The sequence below is a fragment of the Diorhabda carinulata genome, chromosome X (assembly GCF_026250575.1).
Source record: "Diorhabda carinulata isolate Delta chromosome X, icDioCari1.1, whole genome shotgun sequence".
Lineage (NCBI taxonomy): Eukaryota > Metazoa > Arthropoda > Insecta > Coleoptera > Chrysomelidae > Diorhabda > Diorhabda carinulata.
Window position 1 is genome coordinate 67,006,907 of NC_079472.1, and position 26,888 is coordinate 67,033,794.

Sequence of the window (26,888 nt, forward strand, 5' to 3'; positions counted from 1 at the left end):
AGTTGACATTGACAATACACGCACAATACGTCACCGTCAAACGCCATGGCGTAAAACAGATTGGCGGGAACGTAAACAATAATAATTGTTTCCTTTTTCAGGGTAGACACACCCCAGGGTGGAAATTTTATTTATTGAATAAGTAGTAATTTTTAGTTAATATTTTAATTAGAAAAACGTAATGTATGCGTCGTTATTGTGTATTACTTGAGAAGGTTATGTTATGTCAACCTTAGTGCGTGTTCAAAACTAGTTCCCTAAATATCAACAAAAAAACTCCCGCGATATATTTGCAAACAAAAACAAATAATTCAAAATGCAAAGTATTTCAATGTGATTCCCGCGCATGGTGATAAAAAGAATACAATCTAACAAAAGAAAAATTATTCTTTCCCGCTAATTGTAGGCGTTGTTTTTTAATACACCTATGAAAAGACTGCAGTTATCCAGGTAGTTAGGAAACAATTTTTACAAAATGGTACTGTCTGAAGGAGAGGATCAGCTGCACAAGAAGTTATTAGACTTGTGCAGCAAATTAAATCTGGACCAAAAGACCATTTCAATAGCTTGGGAAAATTTCACAAATATAAATAAGAATATTACTTTAGAAGTAAGTTTTTATTCATAACTTTATTTAATGTTACTTTGTCAATTTTGTGGTGGATGCAAAATTTTAAACATTCAGTTTAGAAGTCTTATTAACTTATTTTATTTTATTTTATGGAATTAGGTATTTTCTAATTATTTTATATTTATCATATAACTTGTACACTAGAAATTTTTATTTATCTTTATGATTTTATATTTCAAACTTTTCAAATTATTTTTTATTGGTTTTAAACTCATGCCCTTTTAAAGTTATAATTTTTTGTTATTCTTATTTATTTGTGCATTAGGTGAAATTTTCTTCTTATTAATAAAGGCCATTTGATAAGATTAAGGCTTTTGAACTTGAAACTAAAAGATTGTTACCTTCAATTTATTTCAGGGAGATGCTTTGCAATGGTTAGGTTGTGCTGTTTTTGTTGCTTCACAATTTGTAGAAATATCAACTGTTTCAACAATTCCATCTTCTCCTGTTATTAAAGGCAGCGGCATAAATCTGAAGAGTCTTTTAAGACATAGTAATTTAAGGTAAGTCACTAGTAGCAAGTATAGTAGGTAAGTAAACATTTTATAAAATTAGATAGTCTAAATTGTAAGTAGTTACAAGACTGGGAAATTCAAATACAAGTTTAGATGTTTGTTAACATGTAACTCACATTACATTTTAAGGTCCTGTATGGTACTATATTTCATTACATATATATATATATATATATATATATATATATATATATATATATATATATATATATATATATATATATATATATATCTTTATTAATAGCACTTGGCTAGAACATATACACATACAAAATTCCATATTCATACAGAAAGAAGATAAATAAATCAAATACAGTACTTCCAGATAAATAGCTACCACTTATATAACAATATTCTCTCTTATAAATGTTTTGCACAAATTCTTGAACTGCGACAGACTACCCGAATGCCTGACGCTTTCAGGCAGTTTATTGTATTGCTTTAAACCTTTGTAAAATAAGCTATTCTGGCTGAAATTAGTAGATACCCTATTTATATAAAAATTATTTTGTGACCGTGTATCATATTTATGTATATCTCTTACAAATTTACAGTTTTGGAGTAGGTGTTTAGGTACTAAATCATTCAACATCTTGTAAATAAATATCATAGTGTTATAAGTTATAATTTGCCTTACACTTAAAAGATTTGTTGTTTTTAGCATATCAGTTATTCTAGTATATCTGTCACAGTTCAAAATCATACGTAATGCCTTATTTTGTTTTTTCTGTAAAATATCTATCTGGGTATTATTCATCAAAAATAACAATGTGGAACAAAAATAAAAATGTGGAGCAATGATAGTTTTATAAATAGTTAACTTAGACCAGCAACTCAAGTTTTGTGACGTACGTCCTAATACATTACTTTTTTTAGCAATTTTATTTGTTATAAATTTATAATGCTCAGAAAACGATAAATTTTCGTCTATTATACAACCTAGGTACTTATACTGTACTACCCTTTCAACCATTTCATTGTCTATTTTAACTACATATTAATAAATATTTCACTCATTTTAAAGAATATCTTACGTATTCAAGTAATTTACAGATATCTAATATGAGAGAGTATAGTTAACATTTATCATCACCTTCAGCTATCTCAACTTTTTTCAGTTACCATGTAACCTACCCTACATAATTAAATTTCATCAGTTACTTTATTATAATTTACTTTAATATAAATAATAAATATTTATCTCCAATCTTGCTGTTTTTCTTTTTTTCAAATAATTTTTCGCTTATTTTGTGTTTATCCCCGTTGCTATGTAATTTTCTCCTCGGGTATTTTCTATTCTATTAAGCTCTTGTGGGATTTATTCAAATCCACTTTTATTGGGATTTTAAAGTGTCTTTTAATGAATTATATGCCTTCTTAGATTACTACTCATTGTGAGTAATTGTTTTTTATATTAGTTGTAACACAAATTTGTTACCAGTACATGATTGTTCTTTATAAATTCCTGACTGTTCTCCTATATATATTCTGTATTTATTTCAATTCTGTTTTGAGGTTCTGCTTTACAACCTCCATGAGCTAGTCACTCTTATACCTCTATCATGTATCAACTGATTGAAGATCCTAACCCAGAATGAGATTTAGATCACAATTTCAGGACATCGCGAGAAATTTTTAGTGAAAATTTCAAATTTTGATGATGATGATGACATGATCTACGAGAATTTTTGATTTTTATCCTTTTTTTTTATTTATCAATTCTTCTATAATATTTATTTAGTATTATAAATTCTAGATGTTTAATAATTATTATTGAGCAGTTATTAACAATTTAGATTATAACATATGACAACGACCTGATTAGTATAATCCGTTTCCGAACCACAATGAATATGATCTGGGTTAGTTTCCAAACATTCAGATCATGATTGGATTAATTCACAATAATTTGTATTATAACTTGTAGTTCATATATTGTACAGATATTTCAAATTCGCTTATATTTCTTGTCATATGAGTATTTTTCTATTGGTTTAATATTATTCTGTGATTAGTGATAAAAATCTTTTTTTCTCAGCATGCAAGAAACATTTCCTGTTCTTTTTTACATTTTGAATTTGATTTGAACCAATAAAGATCATACTTGATAAGTTGTGGTAATAAATATTTATAACCAATGTCATATTGAAGTTAATAGTTTATTTCAAAATTGCTGCAATTGGTTTAGTATATAATAGCACCAATAAACACTCTCACTCCTGGTAAATTTTTATTTTGATGAAATCTTATACTACAAGAATGAATATTATATTGATGACTACTTTTAGGTCCCCGATGATCAATACATAGGTATTTGAAAGCACAGAATATGTATTAAAAAGAGTACACTTTGATGTTTCCTTGCCACAATCCACAAAAATCACATTTATAACATAGTTGGCTAGTTGTTTAAATATCAATCAATAATACACAATTTTCAATTAAATATGATCTATTTTGTTTTAGCTTTGTGCAGTTTTTTACAAACATTAATTTATGGGCTGATATGGCTAATTTATCAGAAGAATTTAAGAGTAACGTAAATCGTCTTAAAGATAATTTTAATGTAGCTCACAGTACATTTAAAAAGTATTGTTTTCTGTTTTCTAAAATATTTGTTCCACCAAATTTAGTAGAATTAGAAGCGTCTAAGCATCACAGAAATAGAAAATTGAGGTAAGTGATCTTTAATTATTCAACTCATTCGTAGTATAATAAAAACAATATATTAGTTGTAATTTGGCAACTAGTGCTGGAAGGTGGCCAAAAAAGACAAGTCGCCTGGGAGCTAGTTGAAATCTCTAATCAGTCCCTTTGAAATACAGAGTTCGGTGTAAGTCAGGCAACAAATTTAGATAAGAGAAAAAAATGCAACATCAAAATGAATTTATTGAAAGAAATTACAAATGGGACAGAAAAATGGTTATTCTAAGTGCTCAAATTGATGCCAATCTTGATCAATGCATTTATGCTAACATTTATCAATGAAGAGGCAGGTCTCGTGAGTGTGTGTTGGATCCTTGTATTTGCCCACATACATTTTCGTGCATAACTTTGGTCCATCCATAGTGAAAAAGTACAGACTCACGAAACATTCTACATGAATACCTGTCGATTATTTGATGGAATATTTGTCTTTTTTAGATTCACACATAAATATATCTATATTGTAAGACTAGCTCAATATACCCATTATATCTTCCAAATTAATGATCATGTACAGTGAAGTAATTGAAAAAATATTTAAATGAATACAGTATCAATCCTCATCATATTAAATATGTTGACTATTTTAAGCATTTCGTGTACACTTTTATAGAGTTTTATAGACTTTTACTTTGTAGTTAATGCAAAAATTAATTCACACAAAAATAAATTTTAGTGTTTCTCATCACAAAAGGAGCATGTAACATTTACATAAAATATGTACCCTTTTATACGTAATCAGACAGAAGTTATGAATGAATTTATAGAAATATTCTATTTTATATTATCTGCATAACGAAATACATTATAATTAAAGTAATGTTGACATTATATTATATTTAAATCTATCCTATATTCAATGCATCAACTTAGGTGACCTAACAAAATTAAAATTTTATAATTCTTCTATACTAACTTGATATCTGTCAATCACTACTGTAGTATTCTTCTGTGATATTAATGTAATATAAAAGTTGATTTTTCATGATTGTATGTTCTTTATTATTGAAAATTAATTTTTAATAAAAATATTTTGTTCCAGGCCTGTTATGTGCAATAGTTCCAAAGTTTTTGAATTTATATGGAATCTGTTCATAACTTTAAAAGCATCAGACTCGCAGTATAGTACAGAATTAGTGAAATCTTTTCATTTACTCTTTGCTTGCCTTGACTTAGCGTTCAAAAATGCTTTTTTGGGGAAAAGAAGGGATCTTCTAAATCCAAATTTTGAGTGCTTACCTCCAAATTGGAATCATCCTGACTTTGTGTCACCTTCAGAGGCTCCTTGTTTAATAGGTTATTTCTGTAAAGAAATGGTGACAGAAGCCATGCATACTAAAATCTATGATTTGAAGATACTTATTGGAAATCTAATTAACAACAAAGTGTTGACAGCCGATTCAAGACATTTTACTGGATTATTTGATCAAAATACTTTTGAAAGTAATTTTAAGAATGTTGTCAATACATATGATGCCCATTTACTCAATACAGTAGATGTAGATGAAAAAATATTTTTGGGTAATGTATTATGATTCTTAATATTACAATCTAATTAACTATTTTATAAATTGTAAACTTGTGATTCTTTTGATGAGTTAATTAAATGTTTTATTTTTTTTAGCTGAATATCGTAGACGACTATTAGAAGAGCAACAAAACCAGATTAATTTTGAACAAAGTGTTAAAGCATCGCCAATGTCATATTCGGGTAAATATGTACAAAATAATTTCTTTATCATCTGACTAATTTTTTTAATTGCCATATACAATCCAAAACTATTATGTATCAACTTGTTTAGTAATATGTTATTACAAGCTGAAAAAATTATTTACATTTCTACAAATTGAATGAGTTTTTTTTTTATAATATCAGGATATACAATGTGGTCCATACGTATGGAATAAATTCAATTTTAGCGTTATTATGTACTATGTGGGAAAATCTGAAACAATTCGATTTTTATTCTTAAATTGACAATTCGCAGTATGAAAATATCTCCTTCCAGCATTATAAGCACCCCTTCGAAATTTTGAATAAAAAGGGGGTAGTGTGGCACCTTTTTGGGAAATGGATTTAGAATTAATTTTTAAGATGTAAAATTTTGATAATGTCTCTATCCCAAAACTTTACGTAGAATGAAGATAATAATATCTCATAATATTTAGAATGTATTTTTCAATGTACTTTACAATTAAATCAAATGTTCGAAATGTCCATAATTCACTTTTCCTCATTTAAATAATTTGTAGCTGTACGTTCAAAATGCGATGGAACTCCGTCTTGTTGGTAGTAAATAGATCGATCTCTCTCATTTGGATGATTAACATCAGAAAAAAGTCTTTGTAATGTAGGCGCTAAGAAGTTAATTAAAAAATCTAGATAAACTTCACCATTTACTGTGCCCTCAAAAAAATATGGACCAATAATTTTATTGTTAATGGCCCAGCCCAAAAGTTCACTTTTTTAGAATATTGAGTATGAACCTCACAAATCCAGTGAGGATTTTTTCTGCTCCAATATCTACAGTTCTGTTTGTCAACCATTTCGTTTAAATGAAACGTCACTTCATCAGAAAAAACTATTTTGTTTTTGAACTGCAAATATGCGTTCATTCTATCCATCATCAATTGACAGAATTCTTGCCCTCTATCAGGATCATCTTCATTTAACTTCTGAACCAACTGAACTTTGTAAGGGCGGTATTTTTTTTATGCAAAACTCTCAGAATAGATGATTTACTTACATCATTGTCGGCGGCAAGTTGTCGAGTTGTTTTATGCAGATTTTCCTCAATCTCTAGAAGTACATCTAAATTTTTTTCATCAGTAAATTGAACATTTCTACATAGTTTTTCAGTATTTTTTATTTTATTATGGTCTTGGTTAGGTTAGGTTCGAATTTTGGTTTTTTAGTCTTGCAGAATATTGATATGAATTTGAAGAAAATTTATCCAATTCAAACAAATATAAAATTAATGTATTGAACATACCAAAGGTTCCAGTATTTCCCACAACTGTATAAAGATTTAAGAAAAAATGTACAAAAAAACTGAAAGCAATGAATCGGCATTGTTAAGCTTCAAACTTGGTATGCTATACAATACTTCTCATTTATGATTTTATATTGGTCAAGAGTATTTCTTAATTTCAATGAGTCTAAGAGTCATGTAAATTGTGAGACAGATTTAATAAAACTCATTGACGACTCTCAATTACTTCCCAAAGAGGCTGTCAGCTGGCCATACCATTAATTGGATCTCGATCTCTCGAGGAGAAAATAAAAAGTTCATATGAAAATATTCCATCTGATAACTGATAACTACACCGGTTCAGACGATTCCTGGTAAATTGTCGTGGAACTCTTCAATTTGTTAAAAGGATTTCAGGTACTCTGGACAAATATATCTGTTGTGTCCTTATTATATCATCGCATATTTCTTCAAGATAGCATAAGACAAAATCTTGTCGATTTACATTAATTACATGCCCATGGCGTTAACCTGGCCTTTGTTTTTTCCCCGTCTATTGAAACCTTTTAAATGCTCTTGAAAGTGACGATTGTGCTATTTGGAGTCTGGTTTTGGTGACCGTTAGGGTTAATCGTAAAGTTAATAGTTCGAATCAGTGTTTAAAAAATAATTTTATTTCAAAGAGAACGATTGAGAGACTACAAAATTAAGCCAGTGAAGACACCTTAAGCTTTTTTAAGTACATAAATAATAATAAATCAAAAATCAAAATTTTTGAATTTTAGCGGAGTGTTCAGTTATTACTTCTCCCCAAAATAATGGAAGAAATGGAATTGTAAGTTATGAAATAAAATTTATCCGTTTTGAAATATATTTTATTGGAAAAACTTATTTTAGGCCACACCACGTGCACCTGATACTCCTTTAACTGGTAGAAGTTATTTACCTAGAGAGGCAGACACTTCACCTTTATCAGTTGACAAGTTTTTAACGCAGAAAATTACCCGATTGCATAATATCTTGAACAATAGATCTCCTGCCCCTAGTGAATACCTCCTAAAATTGTTTGAGTAAGTTTTATATAGAAACCATTATTGTTATATATTTTTTTTTTATTTGAAAGTGGTATCTAGTGTGGATATCACTACATAAAATGATTTTATGTTAAACAATATTGTTGATATACTTTTCCAAATTAGATCAGTTGTCAAATTTTATACGCAATATTGAATATACAAAGTGGTTCAAAATTATGTACACTAACTTCTAGAGGTGCTATTCTGTCCATATGGTAATTATCCATCTAAAATTTCTAAACTTATGATGTTCCTTTACGATATGTTTTCAATATTTTGAAACCCCGTTTTAGTGTTTATATGAAAAGCTGTATTTTTTACAATATTGACTAAATACGAAGTTGTAAAATTCATAACACTGCAATTTTTTTATTTCTGTAGCTAATTCGCTTTAGTTCAATGGTAGATACAAGACCTAGCTTAATTAAGTAACAATAGTCTAAAACACTAGTGAGAATCAAAATGATGGCTAAGGAATGTATTGCTAAGTAAGAATTTCCATATTTTCAAGTGGCACTTTGATTTTCAGTGGAAATTTATTGTCTCCACTGCACTGACAATTTTGGGAGACAGATAATAAGCAAAGAAACAAACAGGACAATTCCTCAATAGGATGACAATAGATAATCAAGACTATTTCCATCTGTCCATTAAGTCTTCTTTTGTATATATTTTACAGAATAACAATCAGTGAAAGTAATTGTGAGCTAAATACATATTCTGACTCACATGTTTGCACTACATTCTGGTAAAATGAAGTGGAAATCCAGTGAGGCAGTTGAGTTTACTATAATGTCTACTGGCGTTTCCATAAAGCCTATACTGGCAGGTTGGATTTGAGCTGCTTACCTATTTTACAGTGATACCAGAAAATTTTTCCAACTCTATATATTCAATATTCTATAAAATGAACCACTTAAATATAATTATTTATCCTTCTTAGATCTTGTAGAGTGGATCCTACTTCAAAAATTCAAGACATTTTAAATAACTTGACTGAAAAATTTATATCTGCTTACACTAACTCATTCCAAAATTGCAAAGAAGATGCGAAAACCGTAGATCAATATGCTATTACCCTATTTTACAAATTCATCGAAAATATTTTGAAAAATGAGAAGAAAATCAGAACCGATATATCTGTAAGTACAAATAATTTTTTTGAACATTTTAAGTGTTACCATACAACCTTCATAATCAGGATTAAAACCAAAGAGATCCGGTTAAACATATAACATTGCAGCAAATTTCTTTCATTGTAAAATAAAAAAATGTTCATTTCAAAACAACTTAATAATGGTATATAAACATTAATTATGTTCTAAACAACGATGTTATTTTTATATATTATTGTCTAAAGTAAGTTGTAATTTATGTTTGTCTAACACTTGGACCGTAGTTTCTGAGAAGTCCCAACGTAAGGGAAATCCCACAGTTTTTTTCTATAGTTCAATAAAATTTAATGTAAAATATTGGTCGGAATTATCAAGTACTGTTAAATCCGGATTATAAAGTATACAATGTAATGAAAATACTTGTTTGGATTACTGAAGAATCTAATCCGATTTATTGAGGTTGCTATGCTATTTCATAGTCTATATGAATATTGTCCTGTTATTTATAGGATCTAGTTCAAAAAGACATATTTTATATGTGTATGTTCACATGTTGTATGGAGATAGTTCTTTTTTCACATAATTGTCCACAAAAGTTTCCATGGATTCTAGAAGTATTTGACATACAACCACTTCATTTTGTCAAAGTCATTGAACTAATTGTTAGATCCGGAGGAGGTCAACTATCACGGGAAATAATAAAACATTTAAATAAGGTAAGCTTTGTGTTATGCACCTACATAGAAATAATACTACCAAACAAGGTACTTAAAAATATTCCGTTTGCTCATTAATGAGTAGTAGGAAGCACATCAAATATGTAATCTTTTTTATTTGAAAAATCTCGACAACTGTTTTCCCATAATTTCTTTGGGCGTCTTTTTTAGTATTTTTACTTATATCTTTAAGTTTCCTTTTATATTTTCATTTTATATTGTATCCTATGTGGTGGTGACACCTTTGACTTTTGTACTCAGTCTACCTTCTGCCACACACAACTTACATGCATGATCGCCATTGCAGTACATTCAACATTACGAGCGTTTTCGAACTTGAAGCATTTTGTTATGATCAACACAAGTAAATGAACTTTCCCTAACTAACATTTGTATTAGTCGGGTTTTGTACAGTTTTTTTCAGAAAAAAATTGAAAGTGGAAATTGGTTTTTATAAACTAAAAAAAAAATGAATTTTCATAAATTCCTTTTGGATGTAACACCAAATTTTTGTATTTGATCTTGCAATATTTCCATTTCTTTTTCTGTATAATTAAATTTTTTCAATACCTACTTCCTTTTTCTCAATTGATTTCATTTTTAATTTCTTTTATCACTAGGGCTTTGTGTTAATTTTGCTTTTAGAAGGTAATTATTGCTTTATATCTCTGCACTTGGCATGAACCTCATATCTCCCGTCTGTTCTTATGACTTTTGTTTATAAGAACATAATGATTAAATGTTAATATAGATAAACATATAATTATACATTTTAGATCGAGGAAACTGTTCTTGAAAGTTTGATGTGGAAATCTAATAGCTTAATTTGGGAAGCTATTAATAATTCGGGAGAAATTATTCCAAAATTTGAAGAAACTGCTCTTCCTGGTCAACTTTTGTATAGTGCAGCAAATGGAAATAGATCCGATTCAACTGAAAATTTAAATAATTCTGGTGTGTACCATACTTTTTAATTGTGATTGTTAATGTAAATATGTCAGAAATATAATTTTAATGAATCGCTTCATTTTTAGATGAACAACCAATACTGTCAGCACTTGAACGTTTTCAATCCCCTAATAACAGGCAATTGCTCCCAAACGTTTCTGCTGGACAGTCATTATTAATTGAAAGCAACCCCTGCGTACCTCGCAGACCTGGTAGTTTACCAATAATATTTAGAAAGGTAAGGATAGAAGTTTGAAATTGGCTCCTCATTGATCCAAGACTAACGTTATCAGGAGGCATTTGACTGATACAAAGTTTGCCTTTAAAGTTTTTACAAAAAGTAAAACAGAAACGAACAAGTTCAAAAAAGTGTTTTATAGCTTTTCAAAATACATTTTTACATAGGAACATGGTTTTGAAAGTCTTCAACAACTTTTGTTTGACAGTGGAGAATAAGAAAAAGTCATTAGTTCATAAATCGGTTGAAAGGGAGCAGTAAAATAATAATTCGATGCTCATTCCCTTTCACATATTCAGTTGATTGACGTGCTTTATGTAGAATCCACCTGAAACATCTTTCTCACACCTAAATGTTCATGCAAAATAGTCTGCTATATCATAAGAGACGCCTCTACCTGTCTGTAAATCAGATGCTGATATCCTCTTTATCATTTTGTGCACAGTATCGATGTTTCCCTGAATGATAACCAATTTCGGCCGAGCTTCTCGACATTCATCATTGACGAACGCAGGATCATGACGAAATTCTGCAAATCAATTGTAAACAGTCTTCTCTGTGCTTTATTACTAAAAGTTGCACCAAGCGATTCTATGCATTTTTGTTGAGTAAGGCCTTTTTTAATATCAAAAATCATCCAATATAAGTTGTCACGGGTGATTCTCATTTTTGCACAAACTTAATTCTTTTAAACATTCCATATCAACAACTTGGTCAATTTCTAAGTTGCCAGTGGCTTCACAATAACAAACGTCAATGTTCACAAATACACTGGTGATTCGATTGTAAAAACTTAAAAGGTCATACAAATTTTTACAATATTTTTGAGGTTTATAATATTTTTACAAAAACAAATATAGTAATTTAACTGTTCAATAAATTGCAATTTACAGATTCATTTTGTATAATCATATATTTTTAGTTGTTGGATTTACTTTAATTCTATATTTTGATTCCATTAAATACATAATTTCTGATTGCATCTAACAGAAAAATTCGTAAAGACTCAAAAAAATTTCATACAATTTAAAAGTCTAAATAGAAAACCTCGCAACTCCAGACCTCCTTTTTTCTTAAAGCTAACCACAATCCATGTTAATTCTTCAATTATTTTCTCGAAATTTGATATCTGGCTACTATTTCTCTCCTTAATTAAAAAAAAAACAGGTTAAGTCATTAAAATTTTTTATTGTTAATTTTTTTGTGTCTACTGTAAAATTTGGTGGAGTTACGAGGGTTGCTAATTAAGCCAATGATATATAAACTTGGTCTTGTTTATTTTTCTATTTATTTATATGTTTGCTTCATATATTCTTTCAACTTCTCTTTGTACAATCTTTGAATGTGTTTCCACCACTTAGTTATTATTGTTCTGTGAAGTTGATAATTGGTTTTACCCCTAATTCTAATTGTATCTTTTCTTTTCACCACTCTTTCTAATCAACATCTAGGATTCACATTTATAAGTCAAAACTGGTTAATAAACGGTTTTTTTGAGATTTCTCTTTTATTCATAAATTTTTATCATTCATTTCTACATCTGACCTCTGATCTCTCATTTTTTTTTATTATTACTTCCCAATATTTGTATTCTATTCTGACATTGTCTATTTTAATTTCCGTATACATTTTAGACTTCCTAATAGCAATTTATTTGTTCTTGTAATCACAATCATAAGTCAAAACTAGTCAATAAATAGTTTTTTTTTCAGATTTCTTTTTTATCAATAAATTTTTATCATTCATTTCTACATCTGATCTTTCCGTTTCTTTAAGTATTACTCCCCAATATTTGTATTCTATTCTGACATTGTCTCTTTTAATTTCTGTATACATTTTTAGATTTCCTAATAGCAATTTATTTGTTCTTGTAATCATTTTTCGCTCCCTATTATTAATACTATATTGTCTGCATAACTCATTTCAGCAATTTCGATTCTTTCTAGATTTTTAAACAATTTTTTTTCTGTCACTTTTTTCAATGGTGTTGTCTATATGTTGTACAATGTTATGCTTAGTAATCTGTATTAATCTCTAAAAAATTCTAAATACATCTGATTTGTAATATGAAGTTCTTTCATATATATTTTGAAGATATAACAGATAGATAATCCGGATAGCAGTTGTAAATATGCCTTATATAGTGGTGTCTTAAAAATAATTATATTCAAATGTATAGAGATTGATAGAATCCATCTATCTACAAATATTTTCAGAATATATTTATGCTTATAAATTATTCTATAGTCAACATTATCACAGCCTATGAACCCCAAAGGCTAAGTAACTTAGCAGCTCATGCCAAATATTCCTTATATTCTATCCAGATTAGAAAATCTTTACTAAAAGCATATATCTTATGCTAGCACTTAATTGGTAGAAAACATAGAAAGACAACTATCTTTACTATTTTCATATTACTTACATTATATTAATGTGTTAAATTTTTCAAAAACTTGGACTCACATTAAAGTAATAATTGCTTCTGTACATTTAATATTGTCTTAAATTAAAACACAGAACTTTAAAACCTTCCCTCTAATTTAGAATTAAACCTAAGAAAAATTGAATATATTTTTAATACATTAATCTAAAAATTTTCAGTTCTACAACTTAGCTGGAATTCGGATGGAACATTTGTGTTTAAGACTAGGGCTGTTGGATACAGAAGTCAAACAAAAAATATGGACTGCATTTGAACATTCCATTCAAAATAGTGATTTGATTAGGGATCGGCATTTGGATCAACTGCTGATGTGTGCTGTTTATGTAATTTGCAAGTTAACTAATTCGGATCTCAAGTTTCAAGACATAATGAAGTTTTACAGGGACCAGCCACAAAGCAGCAGTGATGTTTATAGGCATGTTTTAATCACAAGACAAATTACTGATGAAGGTATGTATCCTGTTTCAGTTCATAAATGTAATTTTCTGTAGGTTTGTAGGAAATGGATATCTGAATTCCAAGAATTTGAAATATTTAATTGAGATTGTTTATTTGAGTTGTCTAATGCAATGGGCTACTGATTGTAATTTAATGTAATAAAATTATATAAAAAGATTTTAATTACAATCTTCCAGTGTAAATTTTAATAGAACATCTCGTTAAATTAAAATGGAATTAATTAATTAATTGCTTCATTGGATTTTCACTCTACCAGATTTTAGGTTAAATGTGTGACTGACGATTTGCATCTGGCTCGCGTTTGCTCTGACAATAAGCTACGATATTATGATAAAAAAAAAACAAAAATGATTGCCGGGTTTATCTCAAAATGATTTCTTTGGGTTACCTGAAATAAAATGTTTGTTAAGACTTTCGGAGAACTACAAATCTCGATTAATTCAATTTTGTAGTTGAATTAGAACTGAACTCCAGAGAGATGTGACAACATTTGTTTGCAATAAACCGTTTCCAAGTCATTATGACAAAATATCCTAACAATTTTTTTTGTAAGTTAAATTATTCTTGAGATTTTCCATCACAAATAACCCTATTTAAAAAGCGATCATTAAAAAGTTCTCATTTTAGTGGGATTGTTTAAATTCCACTCTTTTTTGATATTAAAAAATCAGTAGTGTTCAAAGAGTGGAGTAGGAAACCAGTAAAAAAGATAAGTTTATAATAATTTATCGAGAAGTTTTATTGTAATTTTGAAAGGTAGATTGGAAGCAATATGGTAAAAAGTTTTATATTCATATTGCGGTGATCTTAAAAATATTTTCCTAAACCATATGTAAATTTGTGGTAGACACTGAAATTGATTAATAGAAATAGTTTTGAAAAATGTTCAAATAATAGATTAATTGATATAACCGCACTTTTTCATAAGCACTTTGACGGCAATAATATAAATTTGTTATATTCGCATCAATTGGCGACAATAAGGAAGAATTGATCTGGAATGAAGACAATTCGTTATTTAGATGACTCAACAACTTTCTAACATTGCTTTCAAATTGGATAGATATATGTCAGCTTTTTGTAGCATCATTCTCCAAAGTCTCAAATGACACCAAAAGATATGCCTTAAAAACGATCATAAGCTTGAGAGTAGTTATTATAACTAATTTGAAGAAACTCCTACCTACATAAGCAATCTCAGTGATTATTTCAAGTCTATGATTAGGGCAAACTAAACTAACTCATTTACCTAATGAAACTCGAAGAAAATCCAGTTCTTTAGATGTAATGTGACTATAACTGAGAATTATATTTTCATGGATTGTTCTAAATAACTTGCTTAAAAAAAATCTGAATTGTCCAAAACATTTGGAACCCTATTTTGGGACAATAGTGATCAAAAATTAAAATATTTCTAAAATAGATTTAATTTATTTAATTCGTTATAATAACCTACTATTCCGTCGCTAAAACAGAACTTCTATGTTTAAATAAAAAAGATATATGTTCTAATAATGTAAAATGTAATTGAAGAACGTATCGAATATACCCCAATCTTCTGCGGCTCCGTTTCTTAAAGCGGTGGTTAGTAGACAATTTTATAACATGTGTATTTTTAAAAAACATTTCAACCCTTACTATTATGCATTAAAGCTTCCAAACGAACATTGAAATTTAACATGACATTTTAGACATCTTACACGACATCAGCGACTTCTTTGGCAAACTCAAACGAGGTAACACGTATTTCATTTGGATCAGATTCATTTTCGTTTCATATATATGATCAATCAATTACTGACAAATAACAAATACACTTCATATATATTTTCACATAATATTACTGATGAATTATCATTTTTTGACTAAACATTATTATGTAAATTTGTTCTTTAATTTATATTTATAGGCGGAGTAACTATTCCTGAAGACCGTAGTGACCTTATTAAATTTTATAATTCTGTGTATATTGAAGTTATGCGAAGATTTGTAAGCCAATTCAGAAGTACGGGACAGGTAAATATTTTATAATTGTTATTATCATGTGAATTAGTTGGTAGTTCAACTGTTGTTATTTATTCTGAACATGAATATTTTATATCTTTTAATTCATGAGTGGAAGATGAAATTTTTGCTTTTGTTCTATTATAATTGCTAAAATATTGTTGATTTTCAAGATACAATATGCCTATTTTTTTCCTTGACTTTTTGTGATTTTATACATTATGAAGACAATGCATTAGATGAAGATAGTTGACTTTTTGTATTTTCAAAAATTGCTCCGTATCACTACGGAATCGACAATCTTTTGAATCGGAGCATTTTTGAAGCTAGCTCAAAATCATTTCCAAATATCTGAAGAGCTTGAATAATTATTTTTTATTTTTGTTTCTACCAGCAGTTTTTTATATATTTATTATTAAATACGCCTTGAAGCATCTAAACAATCAATATCTAATATGCTGATATATTTATATACGATTGTTTGTTAACATTTTTATAAAATCTTAAATCACTTCATCCACCTTCCCAGGAATATCATTATAGGACCTTTTATTCTTCCTATCGTCTAAACTTTGAAACTCTAAGGTCCCTTCAAGAACATTCTAATTAGGTCTCTTGAACTCTCTCACAATTAGTGGTGGCCGGTATGCTCTGATTATGCTCTATCTACCAACCAATAAGATCTGTATTCAAACTCGGTACGGAAAACATGAAAATAAAAATTCTCTGAGCCACCTTTGGAATGAAATATCAAAGTATCAACTTTATTCTGTACAGTACAGATACGGAACATAGACATTCAGAAATATGGTTATACTATAGATCTGTGTTCACTGAAAAGAGTAAACCGTCTGATCACAGATATGGCACAATAAAAATCAGTAGAATATCATTTGGATATTTAAATAGCTTACACATTGTTTCAAATTTTTCATTTTTATTTTAATAAAAGTTAAATAAAATATCTTTCCAGAATACTATAAATATGGTTGCATTTGATTGAATATTTATTTGTATTTCAGAGAAGCAATTTATTACTCAGTCCACTGCCAGCAGTAAAAAGAGATTTAACATCGTCAAGTGTGCAAGTTGTTGGAAACGTCTTTGTACGTCGATTTGAAAGTCCATCTACAGGTTCAAGTGATAGCTTCAATTACGTTTTTAATCGTAGTCCTTCTAAGGTAACAATTTGATTAATTTAACAAAATCCAATTACATTAAGATACACAATTCTCTACAAAATGTGTAATACAATTATTTAGGTGGAAAATATCTTTATTTGCAAAAAGGTTCTGGTGATGGAATGAAATTAATATATTTTCACTATAAATGGACAAAGCAACATACATATTTGTGGAAGGTTAATTCGTATTATTTTTTATAACCTGTTGCCCATGATCGTAGCCCGAGAAAACTTTTCGTATCATAATAAAATAACTTGGAAACTTTTTGTAGTGAATTTAGAAATATCCGTGTAAAACTTCAATCAACTTACAATCTACTTAAAGTTAATTTTAAAAAATTAAAAACAATATTAAATCAATTTTAATTGTAATAAGGGCCCAAATAATGTATTCCTTTCAATATCTCAAATGTTCAGCTACCACAAAGTTGGATTCTTTTTCCCCTTAATTCGTGAATATTTGTAACTCATTGAAAGTCATGTCAATCAACGAACAACAAATAAAAGTGAGCCAAATCCTCACTCACACATTCCCCCTACACTACGGTAAATTTCACTGTTGAAATTTACACTGGCACGTTACAATTAGTTATTAGGTTAAAGGTTTGACATATATATTTTGTAAATTTTTTTTCATTATTATGATATGATGTATATCATTAACTTGGGAAAGTCAAATACGCTACACTGAGTTGCAAACTCAAATGTGATTGAGAAATTTTTGATTGTTAACTGAAGTATGCAAGAATAATTGGAATTATATGATTTGCTAATTCCCACAAGCCATAGTTACAAAAATTTGTGTGTGGTGAGCTTAGAGTGTGCAGCTGGATTAACTAACCTATGCCCGATTCTTTACTTCAGGTCCACATTTTCTATACCTCTTATTATTGCCCAATATGACGATTCTTCAGTTAAAGATATCTATTTTCTATATTTCAGTATAGCCACTCCCTTGCCTATATTATGCAAAGATCCAGTTAAATAAACTATCAATATCCAGGGTCGTTGGTGTACCTGTTGACTCTTCCTCTACAGTAATATTATAGTCTTATAGAATATTTTATTCTTCCTATGATCTAAACTTTAAATATGTTTATATAAAATAAAACTAAATATCTTTTTCATTACAGGATCTTAAAGATATAAACAAATTGGTCAACAACAGTAGGGTTGCAGGCAAAAGACTTTTGATTGATGGTGACTTAGACAAAGAAATACCTCCCAACAAAAGACTTTCTAATCGGAAAGTTCATACTCTAGTGGAAGAACGCAGGAATCAAAATGGAGAGTAATCATTCAGTGAATACTTAATTGTATGAAAATTCAATACAAAATCACTTCATTTGATTTTGTACAATTTTTTTACTGAGTGATATTAGTTATCATAACATTGGAATTGGAAAATTTCTGTAAATACTAGGTTTATTATTAGCATTGCCACTATCAAATTATCTGTTCAATAAAGCAAACAATTTAAATATGAATTTGAAATATTATAATTACAATAATTAATAAAATGATTTTTCACTAATTACTGAATATTAAGTTTTGTGACAAAATACATTACTGTGACTGTTGGGTATGATTTGTTTCAGCGATAACTATATTTTGGGTTTTGGGATTCACACACCTAAGTGTTTGAAAACAATCTCCAATTAAATAATAATTGTAACCAGTAATCGTAGATATAGATTAAGATCGCATCGCACTGCAACCTTAAAGTTTACTGTGCATCACATCAAAGCTATTTTTGACATCCACAGCTTACCTTACAGTTCTAATGTAAAAGATTTGGATTTTAGGTTTAGTACTGAAGATATCTCAATATCAATTAAAAATGTAAGTGGCGATGTTAATTAAACAAAATGATTTTATTGCAATACATACGTTATTATAGTTTTTAAATTCACTTTTATGGGTATTGTGATTGCCAAAACATTCAATCAAATTACAATTGTTTTAATACTCAATTATATTTCGTAACTTTATAATTATAAACAATTTAAATATGTTTTTGATCTCTTTTCTGCACTTAACATGTTTTTATGTAACATATCCATTAAATAAGTTGAAATTTCTACTACCTTTTGTGAATATTAACTTGAACTCAATGTTTACTACCACTATCACAGTTGAGGATTGGTAATATACTTAACTTTGTTGTATTGTGATTACTAATTATTGACCTGCATCGCCCAGGATCAAAGTGAAAATTTTCAACTAGTAAGTAGAAATCTTTTGATTGTTTTCTTGATTGGTTTTCTCTTTGATAAATGATTTTTCATAAACTTAGAAAGAAAATATTTTTATGAAATATTCATAATTTCTCGATAAATATTTGTGAAATACGAATTGAATAAAGAAAAATTTTAATTTATATCGTGAAAAACATGTTGAATTTTATTCTGTTTATTTCTCGAATATTACTAATTCTTTGAACCTCACCATATAAAAGTATATTGTAAAAATCTTATTAATATGGAAACCAATATAGTGTGGAAAATATCTTTTACATATATTATATTCATATTAATTTTTATTTAAAAAATACGTCATTTTACGATAAAATTCAAACAGAAAAACTGAAAATTTGAGTTGTGAAATGTATTGGGCTGATAAATGTTGTTTTATGAACTTCATTTACTTCCTTAACGTATTGTGTGTTTCGTGATTGTTAATTATTATTATATTGATTGTATAGTCTATGATTTATTTAAACTAGTATAATTTTCGCCTCAAGATGGGAACTCATAATATTTATTATCATGCTTTATGAATTGATGACACCTTCCCCCCTCTCCCAAAAAAGAAAAACTGAGAAGCATGTTTATTGAAGTTTTATGTATATTTCATTTTATGGAGATTTAATTGAAGCTACAAATATATTCTACCTTTTTTATTGGCATATAAATACCCTCATATCAAATGCAAATTCTTGAAACATTGTGTATGCTTTGCTCAAATAGATTTCATAGTAGCAAACACCTCTACATCTATGGTAGAAGTTTTTGTTTGTAGTGGGATTATTTATGGCAAAATTGGTTGGCACACCAAAGTGTTTGAACTCCAATATATTTTCGATCTTCCGAAAACTTATTTATTCATGGTCAAGTACAATATAAAAATATGTATAAAATTATAACAATAATAAAAAATACTTACATCAATTAGTTAAGAATTGCGGTGTTTAATTATATAACACCTTAATTTTTATTATTCTAATACTTTTATACATATTTTTATATTGTAATTCAACAAGATTCCAATACCAGACAATGAATACGTAAGTATTCAAAAGGTTGGAAATATATTAGAATTAGTACACATTGGTGTATACATTGTGAAAACATTTGGATTTGGCTTCTCAGTATTTCTATTAGTTCAACATTAGGTGTAATTATAAAGTTCCTGTTGAATTTAGTTTATATCTCACGAAATTAATAATCATTTTATGTAATTTTATTTTTATGATACTATGTAGAATTTCACCAAATATTAAATCAGAAACTTGGAATTAAAAATGAAATTTCACCAATGAATTCTACTTTGATACGCCCTTACAGCTTTGTATACATATTTGGATTAGTGTAGCTTATTTACTTATGGAATTATGGAATATACGTGGTAAATAAACTTCATGCTCTTTCCTGGCCGCCATCTGCTTCTTTGTTTTTCTGTTTCTATTTCCATATTGTTCTGGGTTCCTATTGATATTCATCTGCCATTTGGTCTCACTGATTTTTCTACATATGCGTATTGAGGTACCTATTGGTACCTCAATTGGTTGAGATACCAAGCTTTTCTTCAATAAATATTTACCAATGTTACTAAAACATATTACTGCCACTATTCTTGATGCTTCTTCTTTTTCTATCGATTGTTATTTGTGTTTTTTTATGTACTAAGTCCTTAACCACTTGTAAGCTTTATTCATTGAGAAATGTATTCTGCCTGAATCATGGTCTCAGGTTCTTGGTTACTAACTCTATATCATTCACTTATAGCCCCTAATTACTTTGCCATCTTTCAAATTTCCCTATGGCTTTTACCTTTCCCACAGCTTTTTTTTTCGTTTTAAATTATGTTTCGTGTCTCCATTAATGTTTTCCTAAATGTATCTGTCTTCTGTTCCTTGTTTATTCTCTATTACTGGTTTCTTTCTTTTAAGATATTTCATTTTCAATTTGCGTAATTTTTCATTAATATTTTCTTTCTGTTGAAAATACACCATCTTAATTTAGGATTACTTTTTTGGCCAAAACCAATAATAATTTTTTATTAAATAATGTAACAATATAGTTTGGAATACAGAACAGATTTTGTTATAGTCCTAATATGGTCCCAATCAAATATTTATATTTACATTGTGTTTTATGTATTTTTGTTTGCATAACTATTATGTTGAAGTGATTTTAGTAAATTAATAACAGGGGCAATTTGTAGATATTCATAAATTTTATTTATTATAGTATACTATACAAATACTCGTGTTTGTTTTCTCCCATCCTTTGATGTACTGTAATTTATGAAAATAAATTTTGATGTCCTCTTCTTGACCAGTTTCTGTTAACATGTACTAAATTTTTTCGTAGGGTAAGTGGGGGTTAGAACGTCCCTTTTTTTAACGCGAAGAAATTATTTTGAGAATGTCCATGCAAAGGTGCTCTTGTAAAAATTCTTATATCACTATTTTTCAATTTATGTAACGTCAAAAGATATTTATTTTCAACTGTAACTTCATAATACTCATTAATTCTCCAAAATTACCTTTTATTAATATAGGAAGGAATGAGTGGTGCAACTTAGTTATTCTAATATTTACAATTACTCCCAAAACTGTAACCATCTGTTAAAAAAATAAGCTTCCCACATCCCTCCTTTAAAGTTTTGTATCTTTGAATCTCCCTTACTTTTCAGTTATAAAAATAAGTGTATAAAAAACTGCTCTAGAAATTATTATACCACACCAGGGGTTTTACATTATTTACATAACTAAAGTATTTTACAGATATCAAGATTATTAACTTACTATAATTATCATCGTCACATGTTTCTAATCATTGACTACTTTGGCCAGCTTTTATAGCTGAAACGACATCTGGAACTATTCCGATTGTTCAGAAGAGCTCCCAGATTATTCTATAAGTGTGTAATTATATAGGTAAATGCCAAGTTACAAGAAAAACACAAATACTATATATTACAGTATATAATTCTTGTTTGAGTTCAGTAACAGGCATTATTAGAAACCCAAACAATTATTTTGATTAGAATTATCGAACTCTACTATACTAAGTATATGTAATTTGAACTATTATTCAAATCTAATCAATTGTAATGCTTTTCTAATTTATTCAAACTATTTTTAACGGTGGTGTGAATTTATACACACTATCCCTTACTTAATTTATTCACATTCTTATACTACTATACACTATATACTTATACACTATAATAATTAACTTATCACAACATATAATTAAATATTCCTTTTTATAGTTTATTCAAATTCATCGGATACTTTTTTTTACTAATCCGCTCCGTTCAATTGACTTGATTATAAACAAAACGATTTCACTGCCGGTTTCTATTTACCAATCGGCATTAATGTTTTACTTTACTACCCCTACGTATACTGTCAGATGAACCCAGTATAGTTTTAACCTTTCTATAATAACAACGGAACTGGACCTCCATTAGCTGTAGCTGAAGTAAAAAATAAATGTAAAAGAAAAAAATAGCCTTCTCTAATAATTTCCTGGACGCCGGTTAAAAAAGCTTTGGAAGTCATACAAAAAGAGAAAATGGAAAAAGACAGACAAAAAAAAATTAATTCAATCAGCAAAAGAAGAAAAATCCAGAAGTGTTAAACTGAAGATAATAAACCGCCAAAAAGTGAAATGAAAAACCATTAAGCAAAAGGTGTTTAGCTCATCTTCAGAATCATCTTGTGAAGTTCAGACAATAGACCCTGGAGACGAACTGGAAATACTGATAATGAAAGTAATTGCATTATATGTGACGACGCATGAAAAAATAATGAACTTAGGTATATGTGTGCCAAATGTGGAAAATGGGCTCGTGTTGCATGCACTGGACTAGACGTGAAAGAAGCAAAAGCTAAGAAGTGGTTTTGTGATTTCTGTCAATAAGTTGAATGTTTAATTTCGTTAATATTTGTGACTTTTCATTTTTTGTATTACCTATTGAATAATTATTTTTTTGCTTAAATACATCTTTGACAGCATTGATATTTCTGTGAATAAAATATAACGAGGGTAGAGGTAGACACACTAGAATTCGGTTCACAAATTTCATAATGGTAGATCTACACCCATTAGTATTTGTTAGTAGTAATACTTAAATATTGACATTTAATGAATCCAAGATAATAGTCTATATGAAGGAATAAAACTTTCTTCAACGAAACAAAATCAAACATTAAAGGTAGGTATTGAATCCCTTAGAACATTTATTCCTATTAGTTTTGATAGCTTTAGTGTACTGTGTCAGTGTCACATTCTATATTCTCACTTTTCCTAAAGCATAAATATTCATTATCCTTTAATGTGAAACGTTCATTATAGTGCATAACTTCACACTTGGGCGTATGTTTGAACTTAAGAATATCTTTTACATACTTATTTCTTAGATTTTGTGTAATCAAGATCATTTTTAGGTAAAAATATATTGAAATTAATCTAATAAAAAAAATTTAAATCGTACACAGATATTTAAATTTTTAAAACTTAACATCTAGAATAAATATTATTATATGATTGGATTTACCAATTCAAAGTATTGTAATCTTTTAAGGCTCACATCAATAGCATATTATGTTAGATACTCATTATTTTGTACCCACAAGTACAAAAAATATTTCTAAAGTTCAACCAAAAAAATATGGAATGAAACACAAAAAGAATAATCTCAATAAACCGTATAGGCAACATATTTTACATATATTTCGCAATCAATTATTGATTTGAAATAAGAAATTCACATTATATTCTCTTTATACGTGGAAAATGAGATAAGTAATTATTTTTATGTTGTATAATAATTGCTAAAATCTGAACTTCGTAATTTGAACGAACTGTCAATACTACAAATTAATTTTGGATCACCCTGTATTCTAAATTTTAACTAGTTCTTTCAATAATAAATATTGAATGTGCCTCTTCGTCAACTTGCGTCCTAGATGCATCTCTAGTATAATTCGCCTCTAATATAATATGCATATTAAGTACAGTGTACTACTAAAAATATGCGTCCTTTACCTTGAAATTACGCTACAGATGCACATTACTCGTATATGTAGTTCAATAACATTCAACAAAATGTAGTCTTTTACAGAAATAATTACTCATACTCCTAAAAAAAAGGGTTAAAGAGCAAATTTAAAAATTAAGGATGAAGCAAGAATTAATTTGTGTTTCCAGTATTAATTACATGTCATTTGGTTAGCAGTGATCCTGACAAGACAATAAAAGAGCAAATTGAATTTAAGCTAATAGTTACTAACCATAATAGACTTTTATTTTTACATTATTATGTAATTTATTAGTTATTTTCAATTGATCAAATTAAAGCCAAAACAGTTTAATTGTAAGTTCAGTTTTCTTTGTCATAAGAATGAATATAATAATGTTTATTTAAAGAAATATAAACTATTAAACATTTCTACTACGGACCTGCACGATTTTTCCCAACGCACTCCTACAGCTACCGTGACTATGCGACGCATATTAAGGGTTGTTTTATTTTATTTGGTAATTGCGCTTGCGCATCCGCAAGACGCGCCCTATAGATTACAGCCCAGTCGAGGCCAGACAGAGAGCACCTGTTACATTTGCCATTTACACGCCAGGGAGGACAGTACGACAGAAGGCAGACTAAATCGTAATCAAGTGGCATAAAATTCTCAGTTATTCGCGTGTGAAATAAAATTTAACATGTCTGAGCAAGAAGCATCTACTAACGCTACCGTTGAAGAACCAAAAACTGAAAAAAAGGAAAACGCCTCTGAAGATGTGAAAGAAAATGGAAACGGGGAAGTCGAACCTGTTGCCGAGAATGAAAAAGAAGCCCCGAAAGAAATGAGAGCTGTTGTTTTAACTGGATTTGGTGGCTTGAAATCTGTCAAGATTCTGAAGAAACCAGAGCCAACTGTAAACGAAGGCGAAGTTTTAATCAGAGTCAAAGCATGGTAAGCTCATGTTTTTAATTCATTGATTTTTGCCGGTATTTGATAACTTTTTCATATCGGTAGTTTTTGTTTGGAATGTTATAAAAACTGATTGAAAAAGTTTTTAAGGTTGTTTTTATAAATATCTATTTTCAAAATGAATAAAAAATGTATGTTTATTATTTATTGCCAACAATATTCTGTACTAAGATATCAATTGTTTAAAAAGTTTAAATATGTTTTGCGATTTAGATGGTATTAATAGAATAACTATGTTTTTATGATACGTGTACAATATTGTTTTATTTTTTCGTACCAATTTTTTTACCAAAAAAAATAATTTCATGAAATAAAATGAAAAAATAAAATTTTCATGTGATTGTATAAATTCAGATCAATTTAATGTAATTTAAAAAAAATTCTTGATTTTCAGTTGGCACCATACTTAAAAACTACATATTTTCACAATTACAGTATAAAGTACATCAATTTCAGTGGGTGTGTCCCATGACAGAAGCCAAAGTAATAAAAATTTTATAATTCCTAATTAAAAATATGAAAAATTGTTGATGACTAAGTAGAATTTCTTTTAATAGCAACTATTAATAATTGGTTCTTATCAATATTACTTTTTGCGGATGGATAAGACTAATTGAAATTTTGTTTTTAAGAAATTGTTTGAAATGCTTATATTTTAAGCATTAGAAAGCTAGCAATGAGAATTTAGCGAAAACAAATTTGTCGGTAATTGATTGCAAAGGAATTAATTTGTTGCTTTATACCATTCCGCAGAAACGAAATCAATATGTACAAATTTCACATTAAGATAGAAAAAAGCTTACAAATAATTTATCAAGTCGTTCCATATGGAACAATTCATCGATGATCAGTTACCGAAACATTAATTTCATTTCTTATGATAAAATTTTGTTATAAAAATGCCTTTGAAGTAACATTGTAATAATTATCTAGTTTTGAAGTCTGCTATTATAATTGCCTATAGAGCTAGCCACACAATAGAAACAAAATCGATTTTTGAGAAAATTATTTTGAAATTGAGTTTCACAGATAATTTTGAATGCATTTAAAATTACTTTGAATTTATTTACTGATTGATATCGCTCTTTTGCTTACAGAACTGGCAAAAAATAAGAAATCGGCCATATTTTTCAACATAATTTTTCGTGGATTCAATTTTGTCAGCTTGATAATTTTAGTTTGTGTTTGTAACAAAACATGTTCGATGTCTTTGTTAGATTTTGTTGATGGTTCTGAAAGCAATTTATAACTAGAATATTAATTGCTAATAAGCATTAATAACATTGAACAAGACAAATTATAAGTGAATTTTCTTCTAAAGAATGTTTAGATGTTATTTTATTACCAAAAAATTTTATATCTAATTGTAAAATCTTTTTTAGTAGAGTAGAGTAATTGATTGACACTTTTTATAGCAAATATTTTTCATTCTATTCCTCTTGTAAATGTTGTAGGCAATACCTTTAGTCAGAATTCTGGGTAATTATACACTTTCACGGTCACCTGGTTTTTTGGCTCTAGAAAATCGAAAAATGGATGGATTTTAATGATCTTGGTCTCAAAATGTTCCATTTTACGGCGGATTTATAAAAAAAAATTAGTAGAAATAGCTGGAATGAAAATTTCTCATAGTTTTACCTATTCGGTAA

General features: G+C 28.4%; 2 protein-coding genes across 2 annotated transcripts in view; both read left to right on the top strand.

Moving 5' to 3' along the window:
* The first annotated feature begins 22 nt into the window (after positions 1-22).
* Positions 23-21,494, top strand: LOC130902255 (retinoblastoma-like protein 1). Its single transcript, XM_057814236.1, has 15 exons — positions 23-610; positions 989-1,134; positions 3,613-3,822; positions 4,895-5,373; positions 5,477-5,563; positions 7,610-7,659; positions 7,722-7,894; positions 8,844-9,042; positions 9,525-9,731; positions 10,508-10,685; positions 10,766-10,917; positions 13,522-13,813; positions 15,732-15,838; positions 16,849-17,007; positions 18,143-21,494. The coding sequence occupies exons 1-15, from the start codon at positions 476-478 to the stop codon at positions 18,302-18,304; spliced, it is 2,736 nt and encodes a 911-aa protein (XP_057670219.1). The 5' UTR covers positions 23-475; the 3' UTR covers positions 18,305-21,494.
* Positions 21,495-24,752: 3,258 nt separating this feature from the next.
* The window catches only part of LOC130902258 (synaptic vesicle membrane protein VAT-1 homolog-like), a 76,464-nt gene continuing 74,328 nt past the window's right edge, over positions 24,753-26,888 (top strand). The window contains exon 1 of the mRNA XM_057814240.1: positions 24,753-25,221. Within this exon, the coding sequence (XP_057670223.1) occupies positions 24,968-25,221 (254 nt within the window). The 5' untranslated portion in view covers positions 24,753-24,967. The remainder of the gene's footprint in view (positions 25,222-26,888) is intronic.